Raw genomic sequence first — 19,099 nt, 5'->3', positions numbered from 1 at the left:
AGCGTCTGCCTTTGGCTCAGGTCACAATCCTGGAATCCTGGAATTGAGTCTTGCATTGGGCTCTCTGCTCAGCGGGGAGCCGCCTTCTCTCTCTGCCTCTGCCTCTCTCTGTTTCTGTCTCTCATGAATAAATAAGTAAAAAAAAAAAAAAAAGTAAATAAATCTTTTAAAAAAGGTGGGGTACATAGTCACATTTTCATATGAAAAATGAGAGCTGGCATTAAAATTAAACAAGGATCTACTGTGTTCAAGTAGTCTATAAAGAGATGTGAATTCTGTTGGGATATCATCATCTTTTTGTAGATAAGCAAAGATAGAATTTTTGTGGGAGGAATTATGTACTCTTTAAAAAATTTTCATTTTCAAATTGTGTTTGAAATACTTCTGAGGGTTAAAAAGGAGCCTACTTTAAGAAACAGTTGGCCTATGGTTGATGAAGTTTTAGGACTTAAGGCCCAATTCATTATAAGTTGACTATCAGTTGAGAAAGAGGAAAGAAGTTAACTGAGTTAGAAGCTTGTTTGCTAAATAAAGGAGACCTTCACTGGTTGGAAGGAGCCTAGCTGCAGATTTTTACAATGTTCTTTAGGAATGTGAAAGAATGCTAGCATTTTTCTGCACTTCCCTAATTTCTGACCTGGAGGGATAAAAAAAGGGCACAGCAGGATGGTGGAATGATTCAGAACTATAGCAATGCACAATCTGGAATACACTGTTATTGTGGGCAATCCCTGTGCACTAAGTGGATTTAGCTAGCTGCTAACCCGCACAGTAAGAGACAACTGCAACGATAGTAAGCGCCTGTCATCAAAATAGTAAGAGCCAGGGCTCTTATAGGGCACGATATGTGTCAGTCCTTGTTCTCAGGGCTTTGTATGTATCAATTCCTTTAATCCTTTTAACAACCTTTCGAGTAAGGTACTATTATCCCTATTTTGTAGGTGAAAAAACAGACACAAAAAGAAGCAGATCTGGGAATGATTGTAAACTGGGCACTCTGCTGCCAGTGCCTTTGTTCCTATCCTTCCCTTTTTGGCCGGTCCTGCAGTTAACACTGGAGCTAGGACAGGTGCACTGAAAGCTCTCCATCTATAGACGGCTCAGTGCCTCAGCTACGTAGGTCAGAAAAATAAGGGCTGACCAATGAGTAGACCAAAAAAACAGTAGTTGGATAAAAAAATGATCCCTCTGAATTTGAGTAGGCATTGATTTTTCTACCTGACTGCAAGTCTCCCTTTGAGAAGCTTTACCGTCTCTCTGCCGGCGCCCTGTGGTATTCACCCCACATGTAGCTCAGCCAACGCCTCTGCATCTCATGGAAGCTTCTTCCATTTGACAGAAAGGAATGCGTATTTCTTATTTATAGCTGTATAGGTTCTAGTTCAGTGTGGCCTATGTCAAGGGCCCAGTAAATATGGTGTGGGTGGGTCTGTGGCACAGGTCGGGCCAAAGTTGTATGCATTGCGGTGGTCATGGAGTTAAAGAAAAGATCACCACTGCCCTAGTCACAGGAAGAGGCTTCAAATTCATCTCAGCAATTTCCATTCCCTGCCAGATGAGAAGGTGTAACCATATCTGAGATTTCCTTCCATACCTCAAACACAAGAGGGCTTTTGAATTTGTTTTGGTACCATAGGCCCAAACTCCAATCCCACCTAGCACAAAGCCACAGATATTCCCTTTCTAGCTGCCATCTGAAACTGTAAGACACAGTAGTTTTTTTTTTTTCTTTAAATGTTATTTAAAGAAAATTAATTTAATTTTTTAAAAATGTTATTTAAAGAAAGACAAAAAAAATTAACTTCAATGTTAGAAACTCTATTAATATATACCCACTTTCCTCCCTAAATCCATGCTATTGATTAGGTTATAGAAAATATTTTCTGGCAATAGGTACATGTTGTTTAGTGTTAATTGGTTAAATGGTTAAATTAACACATGTGAACATACTTTGCAAATTACAAAACATTATAGTTATTTTGCTAATATGTTACTGCCAATAGATGATTGGCTTTTAAAAATTTTGTTTAGGAAGTCTATTTGATAAATTAATTGAGTTAATTACTGGGTTGTCTTATTGAATGTTATGTTACTACTTTGGGGGTTAGGAGTTAAATGTTGTATTTTCCACCTTGCTTTAAAAACTATAGTTTTATCATAATCCCTGAAAAAACATTTAGTATTTTCTTTCCTTTCTTGCTTAAAGTGCTTCACTTATTATTTATTTATTTATTTTTGCCTCAAAAGGCAAAGAGAGGAGAGAGAATACTATGATAGTCTACGGTTTATTTGTTTTTTTTTTTTAAAACTTCATTTTGATTTTTGTATTTTTAAAATCTGTGTCTTTATCTTTTCAACATTTCCCTTTTTCATTCCTGTCCTGTTCCTCTTTATCTTTCATCATTGTCTCTCCCTCTTTTCTTCTGATGAATTTTAATTCCTCTACTAACTGGTCTTAACCAAACTGGACTGTTAGTAGGTCACTGTGTGGTCCTCTGGCACCTTTTTTATTGTCACAGTTCTCAGCATCTCGTCATTGTGTGGTCTCTTCCTTGGGGTATAACTCTATTTCAGCCTAGAATGGAACATCTCAGGTTTCCAAATCCTGAACCTGCCCTTATAATGACAAAGACATGTACTTCCATAGCACTGTCTCTTCTTGTAGAAGCTGTCGGGATTGATCCATCTGCTCTAGCCGTGGACAGGAGGTTACCTTTCACACTGGCGTGGTGTATAGCAGGTGTTTGCAGGGTCCCTGGGACTTCATGAGGCCTTCTACCCTCAGCACCAAGGTGTTAGCAAGCTTCCTTTAGAACGTGTGACTAGGGGCACCTGGGTGGCTCAGTGGGTTAAGCCTCTGCCTTCGGCTCAGATCATGATCTCAGGGACCTGGGATTGAGCCCCTCATTGAGCTCTCTGCTCAGCAGGGAGCCTGCTTCCCTTCCTCTCTCTCTGCCTGCCTCTCTGCCTACTTGTGATCTCTGTCTTTCAAATAAATAAATAAAATCTTAAAAAAAAAATAAAAAAGAATATAAGCATAGGGGCACCTGGGTGGTTCAGTGGGTTAAGCCTCTGCTTTAGGCTCAGATCATGATCTCAGGGTCCTGGGATTGAGCCCCTCATTGAGCTCTCTGCTCAGCAGGGAGCCTGTTCCCCACCCCACTGACCCCTGCCTGCTTCTCTGCCTACTTGTGATTTCTCTGTCAAATAAACAAAATAAAATAAAAAATCTTAAATAAAATTAAAAAAAAAAAAGAATGTGTGACTAATGTGTGACTGCTTTGCTGTGACCACAAGATCCATCCTAAAGCCTGCTGCTGTCTTGTACCCTCAGGCCTTCTTCTAGGCAGCTACCTACTCTTATTTTTTTTTTAATTAATTAACATATAATGTATTATTTGTTTCAGGGGTGCAGGTCCGTAATTCATCAGTCTTACACAATTCACTGCTCTCACCATAGCACAAAAGTGCTGCTTCCTAAGCCTTCTCAAAATGAATCACTGCAGCTTTATTTGGATATTGCAGAAGTCAAGGAGATAGATGGCCAACTGAGAGGAACTTGAGCTCTAACTATAACTCTACAATCTCTAGTCAGAGTCAAATCATTTGATCTCTTTAAATTCCTTTTTGTATGATTTTGTAGAAATAATTCTACATTTGGTCTGGGTGTTAAGGTCTAATAGGGAATTGGTTTGGTTATCCTGATTTTCACTCTTTTACCTCCTTTCCAGCACCCTCCCTTGCCCACTCCAGTAGTGGCAAAGGATGGGGGTGGGATGATGGAAAATCATTGACTTAAGTCTATACCTAAGTTATATTCTGTTTCTGCATTGACTCAGTCTAAGCCAACACCGAATATTAACTCATTGGGAGAATCACCTAATTCATTTATTTAGTAAGTGCTTAGTTCATACTTAAGGAAATAAAGGAAATTCACTGTGTTGCAAGGAAAGGAATTGATGCCCAATGTCTGTCTCTTCAATTGGATATTATTTTCTCAAATTGGCCCAATTTTATTTTATTTACTCATTTTAAAATGAGTAAAGACCCACACCCAACGTGGGTCTTAAACTCACAACCCCAAATCAAGAGTTGTATGCTCTACCAACTGAGCCAGCCAGGCACCCCAAATTGACCCAATTTTAAATTTTAAATTTCATCGTGGTGATTTTTAACAACTCCCATTACTTTATATAAATTACACTAATTAGATACAAATAATAGTAATGGATTTTTTTCTCTTTAAAGAAAACCCATTTATTTACATACAATAGTAGTTGCATTTAACTGAATATTCTAGTTGATATATGTATCAAACACTTCTGCTCATTTTCTAGTGCCTATTCTCCCTTCATCTTTAGAATAGAACCGCATCTTTCAGGTGGGCACATTGCCATCCAGCTGAGACTATTTACTAGAATTTCTGGTATTCTGATAGTCATGTAACTAAATTTCTGGTGTTCTGATGGTCATAAACTTCCATTGAAATGTAAATGGAAGTATTGCATATCACATTCAAGATATATCCTTAAAAGTGGGTGGTGCAGCCTTCATTTCCTTCTTCTCTCCACTTACTGGAATGTTGATTTGATGGCTACAGGCTGAAGAGAGGTCTTAGATTGAGAGACGGCCTGCTAATGACAGTGGAGCAGCCAGAATAGGATGCTGGGTCCTTTTGACTGTGGGGCTGCTGTACCTGGATTGCCTACCCCCAGACCTCTTTTACCTGAAAGAGAAGAGCATACCTCTCTTGTGTAAGCACTATTATTTGGAGTGGCTTTTTGTACGCAACTAAACTTGATTACAATTAATGTAATATATCTGAGTATAATTTTCAAATAATAGGATATGATAAAGTATGCTTAATACTGGAACTGTACTGATTATAATTCAAAATAATAAAATATTTCGAAGCCACTTGAAGAGCAGTAGTTGTTCCTAGGTCCATTATAACCTAATTGTGTGCAGTATTATAAAAAATATCTCACTGGTTGTCTTGAATTTTCTCTCTCTTGATTCTTTTGGAAATGCAGATTAATATTGAGTAATAGTTTTGTTATTTAGCAGCAGTATTTCCTAGTGCTAAGTACAAAACTCTGGATGTTTAGGAGAATTGTTGGAAATATTCTTTCTGGAATCCTTTTATAGCTAATGTGTTCCAAGACTGACTTTGTGCTTTTTTGGTGGTGGTGTTTCTTGAGTGATAATGATAGGAATATGTGTATTAAAGTGTGACTGGTAATCTCATAAAATTTATGCATCTTTGGTCAAAGACAGATATGTAAAATAAAAGAGCTCTGATTTTTCATTATCTTTGACTTTTTATATTATTTGTATCTGATGTAATTTAAAAAAATCATGGTGAATATACCTAACACAAAATTTACTATTTTAACTGTTTTTAAGGATACAGTTTATTGGCATTAAATACACTTAACTTACATTGTTGTATAATCATCTCCACCATCCATCTCCAGAACTTTGTCATCTTCCCAAAATAAAAATACATACTCATTAAATAATAACTCTCCATTCCTCTCTTCCCAGCCGTGGCTACCAACTTTCTCATTTTCTGTGTCCATGAATGTGACTACTCGAGAAACCTCACCTAAGTGGAATCATATATTATTTGTCTTTTTGTGACGTGCTTAGTCCACACTAATATAATAAGTCCTTTGTTTTACTTGGGGAATTATTTAATCACAAAATAATTATTATTGCTTAAGATTGTCTTTTTTACATTTATCTTCTGAAAGCTTTCATCTGTAGTGGTAATTCTATGGATGTTAACAGAGTGGATGGTGTTATGATAAAATAGGATATTGGAATCGTTAATTTATGAAATACAGCCCGAGGTAAAAGTCACTGTATAGTTTGGTGTTTTTAATATTATAAAGGCAGTTGAAACTTAAAACAAGGACTTTATATTAACAGATACTACATAAGAGATAAATGTATTAGGTATTTTAGCTAATCTGGTGAATTTCTGGTCATTCTGTATAAGAACATAGATGTCATATTGTAGTGTACATTTGATATCATGCATTATCTGAATATATTAGAAATAAATAAAATGTGATTTTAGGATAAAATATTAAAGTTCACAGATGAAGCACTTTCCTCACTTGGCTTATATTCTATTTGTGTAACAAATGGTAAATTAATTTTTCTTTCTCAGAATGTATAGATTTTTAGGATTGAACAAAAATCCCTGAAAAGGAATTAAGATATTGATGATTATTTGTTGCCTTGGGGAAAATATTGATGATCTTCCATTGCTTCAAAAAAAAAAAAACCACATTTGTCCTTGATTTAACTGTGGTTTTTTTTTGTTTGTTTGTTTCAATTTGTATCACTTCTTGCTCCTTCTTGGTTTCCTCAGAGACACTTTACAGAGGTACACTTCAACAAAACCCTTCTGGTAGATTGGTGGCTAAGATTCTTTAAAAAAAATACCAATTAAAAGAAGAAATGTGATAGGGAGTTGGCCTAATAGGAGGTATGCAACTGTATTTGCAAATCTTAGACATTATCCCACAATTTCGGTGTAACCCTTCAGCTGACAATTAAAATCTTTGTTTTATCAGTCATCACCCAACCCTAACAGATGGGTGAAGAATTAATCTGATTTGTATTTTTCCCTACAACTTTCTCCTACACGTTGTAAGATTCTATGATTTACTTTCAGTGAGTTCTTGAAGATAGTTGATGGGCTTATAGATATAATATTTATACCCTATTAAAATTATGCCAGAGTAAAACCACAGAACAGAAGAGCTTCTAAGACCCCTGTAGAAATTTGAAGACAATTTTGATACTCCCGTCCACTTGGAAAAAAAATCTGCTAATACCATAATGTTTTTTCCCTTGCCAGGACCCTCCTTGCCTGGTGTCATTTCTTGAGCTCTCCTGGGAGGAGATTAGTCTAAAACAACAAAGTAGCCAGATGTCTGGTTCTGAGAGAGTCCCAGAGGCCAGGCTACGGTAGGCAACAGAAACCGCGTGGGGCTGAAGATCAAAGATACCTGAGAATTACTTATGGGCACATAGTATGTGTCATTCCCATTATTAGCAGTCTGAGAAAATTTGTTTCCCTAATTAACCCTTTTGTTGGAGTAACCTTAAATTTTAGTGAGTATATTTCTTTTTTGATATGTTTTCTTTTGTGTGGTTTTGAGCAGTGTACATACCAAAAAAGAGAAATGAAAAGGAACCCATGTGCTTGATTGAAATCTCTAAGCACTGTTCTTCTTATCCACAATAAATGTGTTATCCAGTATATAACCATTTATCATGAAATAAGTGGGCATAAGGGTTCTAAGTCAAAATTACAAATTAATAGTCAGGAACTACATGGTTTAATGGATGAAGAGCTGTTCTTAAAGCCCCAATCCTTACTTTAAAAGTACAATTATTTCAACTTTTAACTGCTTTAGAGTGGAGATTTTTAGATCACAGCTTCCTGGTCTTAAAATGAATTCAGAATAAATCCCAGTGGTGGGAAATCTGTACCTTATTAATAGTTGACCTCTTTCTTTTTGCATTGGTATTATAATGAAATGCTAATTGAAAATTCTTGCTATCCTTTACCTGTTTGCTTTATAGATACAGTTTTACATTGCAGAGACATAGATGGATTTGGAAAATGTGAATACATTTGCTGTTTTGAGTTTGTTTTAATCCTAAAGCTTCTAAAGGCTTTTAGCTGAATTTATTCCAAGGCATAGGTAAAAATCTAATTATAACTTTTGATATGTTAGCCTCTAGATGAGAGTATCAAAAGAGAGAACAAAAGATTTTGGTTGGCATTGCCACTTATTTTTGTTTCTGTTCAGCATCATCGTGTAACAACAAAATTGTGTAAAAGCCTTATTCCTGCTTTCCATGAGATATAATCATAAACCATTGTTATCAAGAGCCAGCTTTAGCGCTTTTAAGTGCTACAACACATTCTTTAACATCTAGTAATATAAACTTGGCATAAAAGCTGTAAAAATGTCTTTAAACCTAATTGGAGATATGTGTTAGCAATATAGTGCAGAGATTTCATATTCTTTGTGTGGTGGTCAAGGCTTCTTTTAACTCCTTGAGGAAAATGAAGCTCCTAGGAGCAGTTTGTAAGGATTAATTGATTTATCTCTTTGCTTCTAGATTTAAGTATTGAAGCAAGAATAAAATTGTCTTTTTGTACAAAGAATAGAGAGGCAACTGTTTTTTTTTTTTTTTTTTTAAGAGCTGAATTTGTGTGATGATCGGTGTTTTTGTTCTTTACACCTGTCTTTCTCTTACAGGCTACCCCATTGTCAACCATACCAGATACCATCACACAAGAGTCTGGTTATGTGTTTTCCTATTTTGAATGCAAGTTGAGTCAGTTACGACCACTGTGCCATAAACATTTCTAAGCTCCAGTTAATGGCTTACTTTAAACAAGTAGTATTCAGAGTTACAAAACACTTCCCAGCATCACAATGTTCTTGTCAGTTCCTTGGAGTTGGTTATGTAGCAGGATTTGATCCAAAGGAATGAGAGTCCTAGTTCTAGGACTAAAGTCCAGTGGCAGAAGGAGCTTTCCATTCTGTTGTGGTTCGGGGGCTGTTTTATTTCCTCTTTTCAAGGAACTCCTCTCTTCCTCTGCTTTCCCCCTCACCCCCAAGACACACATGCTTGTGTATATACCCACATTTAAAATAGGGATTTGCTAAGGAGAAGACCAAAAGGAACATCCCCTTTCCCTATCTTTCCGAAGTTGTCATTGTTGCTGGTGGCTCACCTGTTCATGTAGTTGTCTTAAGCTGCTTCATTGACTCTTGGTGCTCTCCTCCCCCTCCACCTTCCTCCCTCCTCCCATTTACCTTACGGACCATTACTGTGAGTATCATCTCTTGCAGCATCTCCCATCACACTGTGTACAGTACTTTCAAATAATAAGCATTATCAAATATAGGAGGTGAAGAGTGTTAGTTTTCTAGTTCTGCTTTTTATTTATTCCCACTATCTTCCTTATTCATAGATTTCTTTGTATAGTATGTATTCCTCTACCCAGTCATATTTTGTTTCTCTATTCTTCATCTTTTATTTCTTAATTCTGTTTCAGCAGTCTCTTTAAGCTTTCCTGAATGGGTTCTGATTCGAAATAAGAGCTAAGTTGTAAGAACAGGCAATTAAGCTCTCTTTTCAAAATTCTTTTAATAACTTAATGTGTAATGATTTAGTACTTGAGTGGGTATTGAGGTAATAATCTATAAACTTTTTGTGATAGAATTATGTGCTAAATAAAAATGCTTGCGATATAAATCAAGTTGGCTTTGTTAGAATGTGATGATTCAATATGCATTTTAATTTCTCTTAATTTTAAAAGCTTTGAGGTTAAGTGTGCAGTTTTAAATATTTTTTCCTAATCTCTGATGGTGTGAAACATCTTAAGAGCTATTTACTTATTTACCTTTTTTACTTGTTTCCTAAATTTCTTTATTTCTAAAGGAACATTTTTCCTCATTTGAGGTTTGGAGGAACAGCCCTCAGAACATCTGTCACAATTTAAAATGGTGGTCTTTGACACATAGTTGCCCAAGAGTCTGAGGCTGCAACGTGATAGGATTAGATCTTAGCGGATGGGAGGGTCTTCACCCTGGTGGCAAATGAGGGGTAGCTCACTGCTTGGGAGGGCACTTTTGGAGGGAAAGTTATGTTTGGAGTGCAAAAATGATTAGTTCTTGAATCCTTGTGACTTTTCACTCTTGCTAAAACAAAGAACAACATTTTAAAAAGAAGAAATAGAAAATTAAGTATTGTCATTGATTGTATCCAGTATGAGCATTTGACAAGAAAGACATGTTTTAAGTGGCATGTTTTTCCTTTTTTGGGTAAAATTTACATGGTTAAATATGGACTGAAACGACAACCGATAGATAATCAGATACCTCAGAATATGTTTGGGAAGCTGGGCTTCCGGAGGATTTGAGGCTTAGTTTTTTTAGCCTGGGGATTTTGCCTGGGGAAAAATGTATGTGCCTCAACAGCTGAAGGGCTATTCAGGAGGAAACAAAGTAAAATGGCATCTATTTTAACGTGTAATTTTGCTATTTCATACTTAATCTTATCCTTGGCAGAAATGTCAAAATATACTAGCTGCAAACCAGCTCTGACGCCATATCCACACGACCAAATTGAACTGGGTAGCTAAAATCCTTAAGAATCAAATAGAAGAGGGTCCTTTCTAGGTAATTCTCTGGAGAGTAGAGAATGCTCTAGTGGTATCAAAATGAAGATGTGGTATATTTCAAACAGGGTCATACAGCCTAAGAAAAGCTGCTATGGAGAGGGCAGGGGGCAGACTTAAAAGTTGGTTTATCATACTTAAATATAGCTACAGATTCTTTCACATCATTTTCTACCTCTGTATATTCCCACTCAAATTTAAATAACCTTCCTCCATTTATGTTTAGGTTTTTTTTTAAAATTCTAATTGGATCTCAAATTGAATCGTTCACGCTGGAAATGATTCTACAGTTCCCTGTGCCTTATTTCCTTCTCTGCTGTCCCTCAGAGGCTAAATTATTCTAGCTGTACAAACCTGTACAAACTATTTAAGTGAAAATCAAGTTCTTACTAATGGACTAGCTAGATTTCTATTTTATATAAATGCTTTTCTTTTGTTTACCCTGGAGTGGAAGCCTATCCCTTGGTAAAGTCTAGACTACAATTTATCCTGTCATTACATGGCTATTGTTGATTGTTTTTTAATCAAATATCAAGTTTCTGTATTTAATGACTTGGAAGATGCATTACATTTTGTCAAAATGTAAGAATTTATGAAGAATAAAAAGCCTCTGGAATCCCCAAAAGATCAAGAAGGGGATATGTATAATTTTGCTGTTTAACACATATATAAGCATTAATATTTATTATTGAGGTTAGTATTTTGTATTTTCACTTCCATCAACAAATAATATAGTATATTATTTAGAGACCATTAAACAGCTCAGGATTTACTCACAGAAAAGAAAATTTTAGGGTTTTTTTTTTCTTCTTTTATTTGAATTTTCCCCGGGTTGTTTGGTAAAGAGCAAACAAATTTGTTTACGATGAGGGCATTTACCTTGAATAAAACCCTGTCTGGTATATGGAAGTAATCCAAAGAACTGATAAGTTGCTGAATGGTCACCATCATCTGTTAACATAATGCACAGACTGTTAATGTTAGGTAACAGAGGTAACCTTGACAGTGAAAATCAGTGCCATGTGCAGATATGGCCCTTGATACTTAATTTCTACTTAATTATTAGAGTGCACATAAAGCACATCAGGTTAGTAGGCTTTAGTAATAGTATTAGTTTCCTAACATTTAAAATTCATAGAAATGGTAGATAAATGCACTTTTGTTTGACTGGAGGATTCATTTTTTATTAAAATAGCCATTAAAAACCAAAAATACAACATGCTTAGAAACTCATTTTTTTAAAGAAACACTTGATCAGTAGAAAATATTTCCCTAGCCAAATTGGTAGCCTCATGCTCTTTTTAAATAGCATCATTTGGAATACTTTAAAAAGTACCTTTTCCCCATAAATGTCCAATTATGCCTTTTCTTTGTAACCTTTGTAAGGGGAAATTTTATTAAGGAACGAGAGCACTGTATTTAATTCAGTGAAGTGAATTATAATTTCAAACATCTGTTTATGATGTTTTAAAGATGATGTATACATATCTATTTAGTGGAATATACCCTTTGGCTTTTCCTTATTTGATAGGTGTTGTGGCTTGGAAAGAAAACCACACATACATAGAGTAAATCAAAGACTCTAGAAACAGAGCCGCATTAAAATAAAACATGCAGTTCATATATGCAAACAGTAAAAAGCATACAAATGGGCGAGCTTTTTTTTTTTGGTTTTCAATGATAAATTAAGATTAAAAAATAGTTTTGCTGTATCTTTTGTGATTCTCTACTCTTTAAGCCAATTGTAGTGATCCATGTACTTTCCTCATGAGGGGATCAGTGTACACAAAAACTTATGCTTTGTGAGAACCTTAGAATATATGCTCGGATTAGAATATTAAAAAAATCTACATTTCAAGAAGATATTGGTATAGGATTTTCCCCCACCTTTGTCCCCTTAAGGAAATAGTGATGACAGCCGTTCAGATCTTCCCCACACCTCTGGTCCTCTGTATCGATGGAAAAAACACACTGGACAACTGATGACCAAGCAGTTAGCTTTACCAACCTGCGCTTTGGTATTTGAAATTTGGTTTTCAGTCTCATTTCCTGCCTACTGCAGCGAGATGGCCTTTAGACAACTAGACTTTCAAAAGTTAAAAGGCAATAAGTCAATCCCCCGGAAATGGAGCAGAAACGTAGATTCACATCGTAAATAAGGAAATGCATTGAGTACATTAAACAGACATAGAAAAATGGATTTCTGTCTTTTGTAGTAAGGTAATTGGGCACCACTGCTTGGCAGGAGCTGGTGCTATTGAGCTGGCTGTAGCTGCCACAGGTTGATAGGCAGGTGATCAGGCAGCTTCCGCCAGGGTCTGCACAGGAGGCCTACCTAATATGCTGTCTGCCCTAAGGGCCTATGGGAACACAGTTGGATTATTATGTTAATGCATGAGCCTGCTGCCCTCTTCCTATCCCAGCTGGGTTCCCTGTTGTTAGGAACTGCTTTGCACTGACAGTGGAGTAATATGCTTCATGATTGAAAGGGCAAAGGGGCTTGGAGGAAGGAAAAAAAAAAAAAGAATAGGCCTGTACAGATATGTAAATGAGGGAAGGAAATCTGTAGGAAGATTTCACTCTATAGAGAGAAAGTTTATTAGAAAGTTCTTTTTCTCTCATAGCACTCTGTAAAACCACTCATTTCTTAATTAATTTCCGGGCTTGCTCTCCTTCCCAACACTGCTGTATAGTACATGGCAGTGTTTTCCAAAACAGGCACTTAGGCTGATTTTTCAACGGAGATGCTCTAACACATTGGTACTCAGCTGGAGTGCTGACAGTAGTACGTTTTTTTGTACCTTCATTACTCTTTCATACTCGTTCCTACACCTATCCCACTGTATTTTATGGGAAAGTTTGTTTGTTTTTTTTTTTTTAAAGGCGCTGAAGGATTTACATTTTGTGTTGATGTCACTTTTACTTTCCTTTATTTTTGGTGTGGCTTTGGAAAACTGCATAAACCTTTTGGAAGTGAGTGGAGATGAAGTGAGGAAATGGTTGGGATGGAGAGTATTTTCTTGGGTTGATGAGGTTGGTATGAATGGTGGTTCAAACTTCAGTAGCATGTTGTTTTCAGCTGAGGTGTTTAATGTTGACACCATATCCTAGTGAAAAGAGTGTGGGCTTTTTTGTCCCTAGATCTGTACAGATTCCGGCTCTTCTAACTAATAGTTAATCCAATTTTGGATAAATTGCTTTACCCCTCATCTACCTCAACTCTAAAATGGGTATAATATGATTTTTTACTTTACCCCTCATCTACCTCAACTCTAAAATGGGTATAATATGATTTTTAAATGAGAGGATAATGATAAAAATCATTAAGTCTGACAGAATGAATAGTCAGATACTTAATTGCTGTTATAAAAATTACAATTTTCAACTATTAGAGCATTATTTTAATATTATAGTTGTATACTTTCAATGGTTTGAAGATTTTCTGTCTTTTCCTGTAGACTTTTTCTTTTAACCAACCCTCAACAAATGGGAATGACTTTAGCTTCAACCAGAGTTTGAGATGAAAATATTCAGATAGACATTATTTAACTTAAAGGGTTAATGTTAGCATATGTTCCTAAACTATTAGTTTTATAATAAGCCATATTTCAAATGCTAAAAGCAAATTGAATGGAAAAGAAAATCTATTTGGCCAATAGTCTAAACAGCTTCTGGAAATACTTTTAGTGGATGCCTAAATATGGAAAGTTTACAAATATTTTCTGTATGTTTAACTGTGTCTAACACATTCGTTTATTTAAACAAATTAGAAATGGCAGTATATAGCTGGGAATTATTTTTACTATATCTCTTTTGTTTTTTTTACTTAGAAGATGTATGTAAAGATGATGTATCCACAGTACCTGGTTCATTGAGAAATTGAGAAATGATGGTCATTGTTAATTAGTGTCAGTGCATGTTTCATATCCACAGACCAGCCTGCATTAAGTTATGTTTTGCCGATTTAAAAGGAGGAACTTTAGGGAGATTCTCAAGGTCAGCAAATATAGAAAGTTGGGTGTACTATAGGATCCATAGGCTATGTTACCATACATCTGGTGAAAAGAATTCTCATGATTTAAAAATGATCCACTAATCATTTTAATACTCCATTGAAAACTTTGTGTTAAAGTTTGAGGTAGATACTTTGTGTTAAAGATTGAGGTAGATACTTTGTGCTATAATGGAAAAGAAACTCTTTTCTGAAAGACAATTGTGCATTTAACCATATATATACAGAATATAGGGAGAAGGAACCAGTTCTATCTAAGCAATTCTTTGTAGTAATAGCAAAATTCTTTTATAATACGTCTTCATATTACCCATTTAGTTGGTTACATATATGGTGTGTTTGGGGCATATGAAGATATATGTGTGTGTATGTATATATGATTATATGTGTGTGTGTGTGTGTGTGTGTGTGAATATATATGTGAACACATGAATATATACATATTTATGTATGTGGCTATATATAATATGTTCATTATATAAAATATCAGAATCTGACTTATACCTAAAATATTTCAAGAGGAGCTCTAGTTAAGTACATTCCTTAATGATAGGATTTTAAATAATGCATTAAGTTTGAGCAATAGTTGTTAATATTTTGAACAAAAGGCATTAGAGGAAGCAATAAGACCATGAAATAGGTAAAGAAGAGTCAAAGGAGTGTGCCTTTTTTTTTTTTCCTTTTTTATCAACCAACAGTGCAGGCTGCTTCACTACCTGTTGTCAGAATCCAGTTCTACATCTGCCTCCAATACAACCATTGTACATTAAAAGAAGCCAATCCAGAGTAAATAAACTCTGTTTTAAACGAGGTCTACTTTGGGGGTGCCTGGATGGCTCAGTGGGTTAAAGCCTCTGCCTTTGGCTCAGATCATTATCCCAGGGTCCTGGAATCGAGCCCCGAATTGGGCTCTCTCCTCAGCAGGGAGCCTGCTTCCTCCTCTTTCTGACTGCCTCTCTGCCTACTTGTGATCTCTGTCTGTCAAATAAATAAAATCTTTAAACGAGGTCTACTTTGAAGAAAATCCATGGAACCTATTAGGTTTATATAAATGTTTGTCCAGTAGCTTGGTTTTCTTTAATGTAGCTATAGATTTGACACATCTGGTAGCCCCTAATAGGTTGAATGGTATTAAGGACAGAAGTCTTATTTTGTAGCAACAAAACAAAAACTAAAACAAAAAAAAGAAAGAAAGAAAGAAAGAAAAAGGAAAAAATAACAATGCAGTTCCTTAAACACAGTAGGAATTCATCAAATGCTCATTTACTGAATAATTGGGTCCATATAATAATGTACCATAGTGGTATTATCGTACTTGGATTTTAGTCTGTGGATCCCAGTGTACATTGATTTCTCTTACCTTTACTTAGTACTATCTCAAGAAAACATTATCCATGTGCCCCTTGGCAGCTTTGTGAAACTGTTGAGTTTGTTTACCTTTCCAACCTCTCTGACGCCAGTGGTAACTTCTGCCTCTGCTGACCATCTTCCTTCCTCTACCAACCCATCACACCTCTTTATACCCTCCCCACATTGTTATTCAGAAAGGCCAGCACTGGAGGAATGAAGACTAGGTGAGGTGTTTTATAGGAAAGAACAAAAGAAAAAGCCCCAGAGGGGTTGTTGGTTTCTGTCCTGCTAGAAACTATTAGCCTCTCTGGTGACTGTGTTGCCCTTCTGGTTGTGTTCCCCATTCACCCTTTGCTTTTCAAAAACTGTAGAAACACCCTGAATGATTCTTTTATTCCAAACCCCAATCCTAACTAGAATTGTTAAGAGCCACTCCTCTATAAATGTTTCCCCTCCCCACAAGACTTCTTTCAGCTTTTTTCAGATGTTTCCCCCAAAGATGGTAAAATATTTTTGTTGACCTTTTTCCTGGGGCCTTACAAATCTCTACATATCAACAAAGAATTCTGCAGAACAGGTTATATTCTAAAATCACGGTGAGTTGTATTGTAAAAAATAAACACTGCAGTTTTTTTAAAGGCTTGCCTTACCTCCCCATCTCCATCCTTCCTCTTCTTTCCCCCTTAAAATGATTATTTGTCTCTATTTTTCCAAATTTACCAGAAATTTTTTCTCTATTTCTGGGTCCCTAATTTAGCAAGTCGTTGATTAATCATTCTCACCACTTAGTAATTATAATATTGATAATGATGATACAGTTAATAATAGATAATATTTATTAAGTACTTACTATGCTAATAGGTTATATAGTCTCACTTAATTTTCGCAAATGCTTACAAGTAGATACTAATTTTACACCCATTTCTGAGACCAGGAAACAGAGGCTTCCTACCTTAAAGTTGTTCAAAGTCCTGTCTATGGACCTGGATTCAGACCTGTATAAGCTAAATGTAGCGCCCTCTGGTGCCTATATATCTTAAGTCCGTTTTAGGTGGTAAGCTGCATACTGAATCTTAGCCTTTCTTTCCCAAGCACCTCCCTCCTATCTTTGGATTGTGTCCAAATCTATTCTTGTGTAGGAGGTTGTGTCTCATTAGGCATAATCATGTCACATAGATCTAGGAGGATGGATCATGGATAAATAAGAGAGAAACCTTTTTTTTTTTTTTAACCCTATTTTTCAAGGCTGAATGGGTAGGCAGCTTTGTAACTTGGTATTATTTCATGACAATCTCAAAGGAAAAAGCAAGAGTCAGCATCACTAGTCCTTTTACTGGTAAAGTTTGGTAGTGAAAGTGGTGTGGATGGTGAAAAGTTATCAGGAAGCTGATAGTTTAAGGGCATGAAAGCCAGAACAGAAATTTACATTAGTTTCTTTAAAAATAAACCTACTCTTGGAGCTAACAGTCTATTAAAGTGTAAAGACGGACCCTGAAGATCAATTGGTAAAGTCACTTGCAGTTATAAAATATAGTTGACCCTTATACAACATGGATGTTAGTGGCACTGACCCCTGGGCAGTCAAAAATCTGTGTATAACTTCTGTCTCCCTAAAAACTTTACTAATAGCCTGCTGTTGAATGGAAGTCTTACCAATAACACAAATAGTTGATTCACACATATTTTGTATATTACATATATATATTCTCACAACAAATCCAACTTCTTCTTAATTTTTTTAGTATTTCTTGGCTATGCAGTTCATCTGTGAGTTTTTCAAATTGTTGCAAATCTCCAAAAAAATTTCCCATATATTCACTGAAAAAAAATCTGCCTGTAAGTGGACCCATGCAGTTCAAACCCACGTTGTTCAAGGGCCAACTGAAAATAAGTCATGGGGGTATAACAGCCAGCATGGTGACTGTGGTCAATAATAACTATATTGCCTAGGAGAGTAGATCTTAAAAGCTCTCACGAGAAAAAACATTTTTGTAACTTTGTACGGTGACAGATAGCAATTAGACTTAATGTGGTGGTTATTTTGCCATGTATACAAATAGTGAATCAATATGTTGTACACCTGAAACCAATATGATGTTATATGTCAGTTATGTTTCAATTAAAAAAAAAAAAAAGAGGAAGGTTACCAGAAGGAAACAGGGCATAGATTAATAAACCAGATCTTTACTTCATGATAAAGCCAGTCCTGACTACCAGACACTGAAAAGATAGTGAAGTTATCCTGGCTTTTCAGCAAACCCCTAGATTTGTGGAAAGAACTCTGAGAGCCCCAAGAATGAAACTTCCTGAAGCATTCTAATCAGGGTTACACCAGAGATGAAGGTGTCTTCTCAGCCCACTAAAATCTCAGCAGCTTGTTTGAGACAATTATAGCTAAATGGACAATGGAAGATAAGTGCTTTGTCCTAGGCTTTCCTCCTGAGGTTCACATTTATATGACAGTCCTTTTACAAGAGCCTGGGTTTAGAGCCCTGATTTTACCGCTGATTCATTTCACTTACTTCTCTCAACCACTCACCTTCTCTGAGGCTTATTTTTCACATCTGTAAAATGGAGTAACACTTATCTCATGGGGTTATTTTAAGAATTAAGTGAAATAACAACTGCTGTCTGGCATAGAGGATGCTTAATAAATGTCTCTTTTTTTCTCCTCCTGCTTGTGTAGTGCTATTTTGACAGAAAAGTAAAGTAAAAGAAATTAAATAATTTTATTATTAATTTCTGGGTCAGAAAAACAGTTTTTATCTCTTGCTTTTGTAGAATTTTATGCATCACCTCATTGTGTGAGCCACTAATTTTGGGGAAAAAAAGAAATTCAGTTGGTTAATAGCACCTCTTGGAAGACAGTTTTTAAACTGTAATGAAGCTAGGTTAAATGGGAGCCAAGTGGGGCCATTTCCAAGGGTTTTGGAGGTAAAGCAATTTGTTTTTGTACTTGTATCACTGCTTTTACTCCTTTTAATCTCATTTCTAGTCCCTTAGGTTCCCTAATAAAGTCTTCAGTACTATACATTTTTATTAAACATCTTTTTGGACTCCAATTTGCATTTCAGATAGTATAACAAAATGTATGTGTTTCAAATATTCACTGCATAATTGTGATTAGAACATGTAATCCCTCAAAAGATGTTAATTGCAATTTAAATTCACGCTGAATTTAATTAAGTGAGTTGGGGATTAGAAAATAGATGTAAGGAGTAGTTAAGGGAATACATTTTTAAAAAGCATCCATATTTTTTCTAAAAAATATAAACCTCTTTCAACTTTAAGATTAGAAAAATAAGAGAAATATTGAGAAGAGGAGAAAGCAGGTTAAAGGACAGATTAGAAAAATCTTAAAGCTATGCTCACAATTGGGATCTAGAATTTAAGCTAATGTGGTTAAAGAAGGAGGGCTGTTTCGAGTATCTTTCTCATTTATATTCTTAAAGAGTTTTCCAGTAGACGTTAACTCACTTGGTGTCTGATAAAGACTTCAGTTGAACAGAAATTTT

At 35.7% G+C, this 19,099-nt stretch overlaps 1 protein-coding gene across 11 annotated transcripts in view; it reads left to right on the top strand.

The window, feature by feature from the left end:
* The window catches only part of SLC10A7 (solute carrier family 10 member 7), a 256,897-nt gene that overhangs the window by 31,780 nt on the left and 206,018 nt on the right, over nt 1–19,099 (top strand). The window contains exon 5 of one of the 11 annotated variants that reach the window (XM_032332457.1): nt 5,548–5,964. The exons of 9 other annotated variants lie outside the window; for them this stretch is intronic. In XM_032332457.1, the coding sequence (XP_032188348.1) occupies nt 5,548–5,643 (96 nt within the window). In that variant the 3' untranslated portion in view covers nt 5,644–5,964. Of the gene's footprint in view, nt 1–3,407; nt 4,051–5,547; nt 5,965–19,099 lie in introns of those variants that run through there. One more of the 11 variants, XM_032332454.1, reaches the window with a different exon arrangement.

The sequence above is a fragment of the Mustela erminea genome, chromosome 2 (genome assembly GCF_009829155.1).
Source record: "Mustela erminea isolate mMusErm1 chromosome 2, mMusErm1.Pri, whole genome shotgun sequence".
In the NCBI taxonomy this organism is placed as follows: domain Eukaryota; kingdom Metazoa; phylum Chordata; class Mammalia; order Carnivora; family Mustelidae; genus Mustela; species Mustela erminea.
Note: the sequence above shows the minus strand (reverse complement) of the source record. Positions and strands in the feature narration are given on the sequence as shown.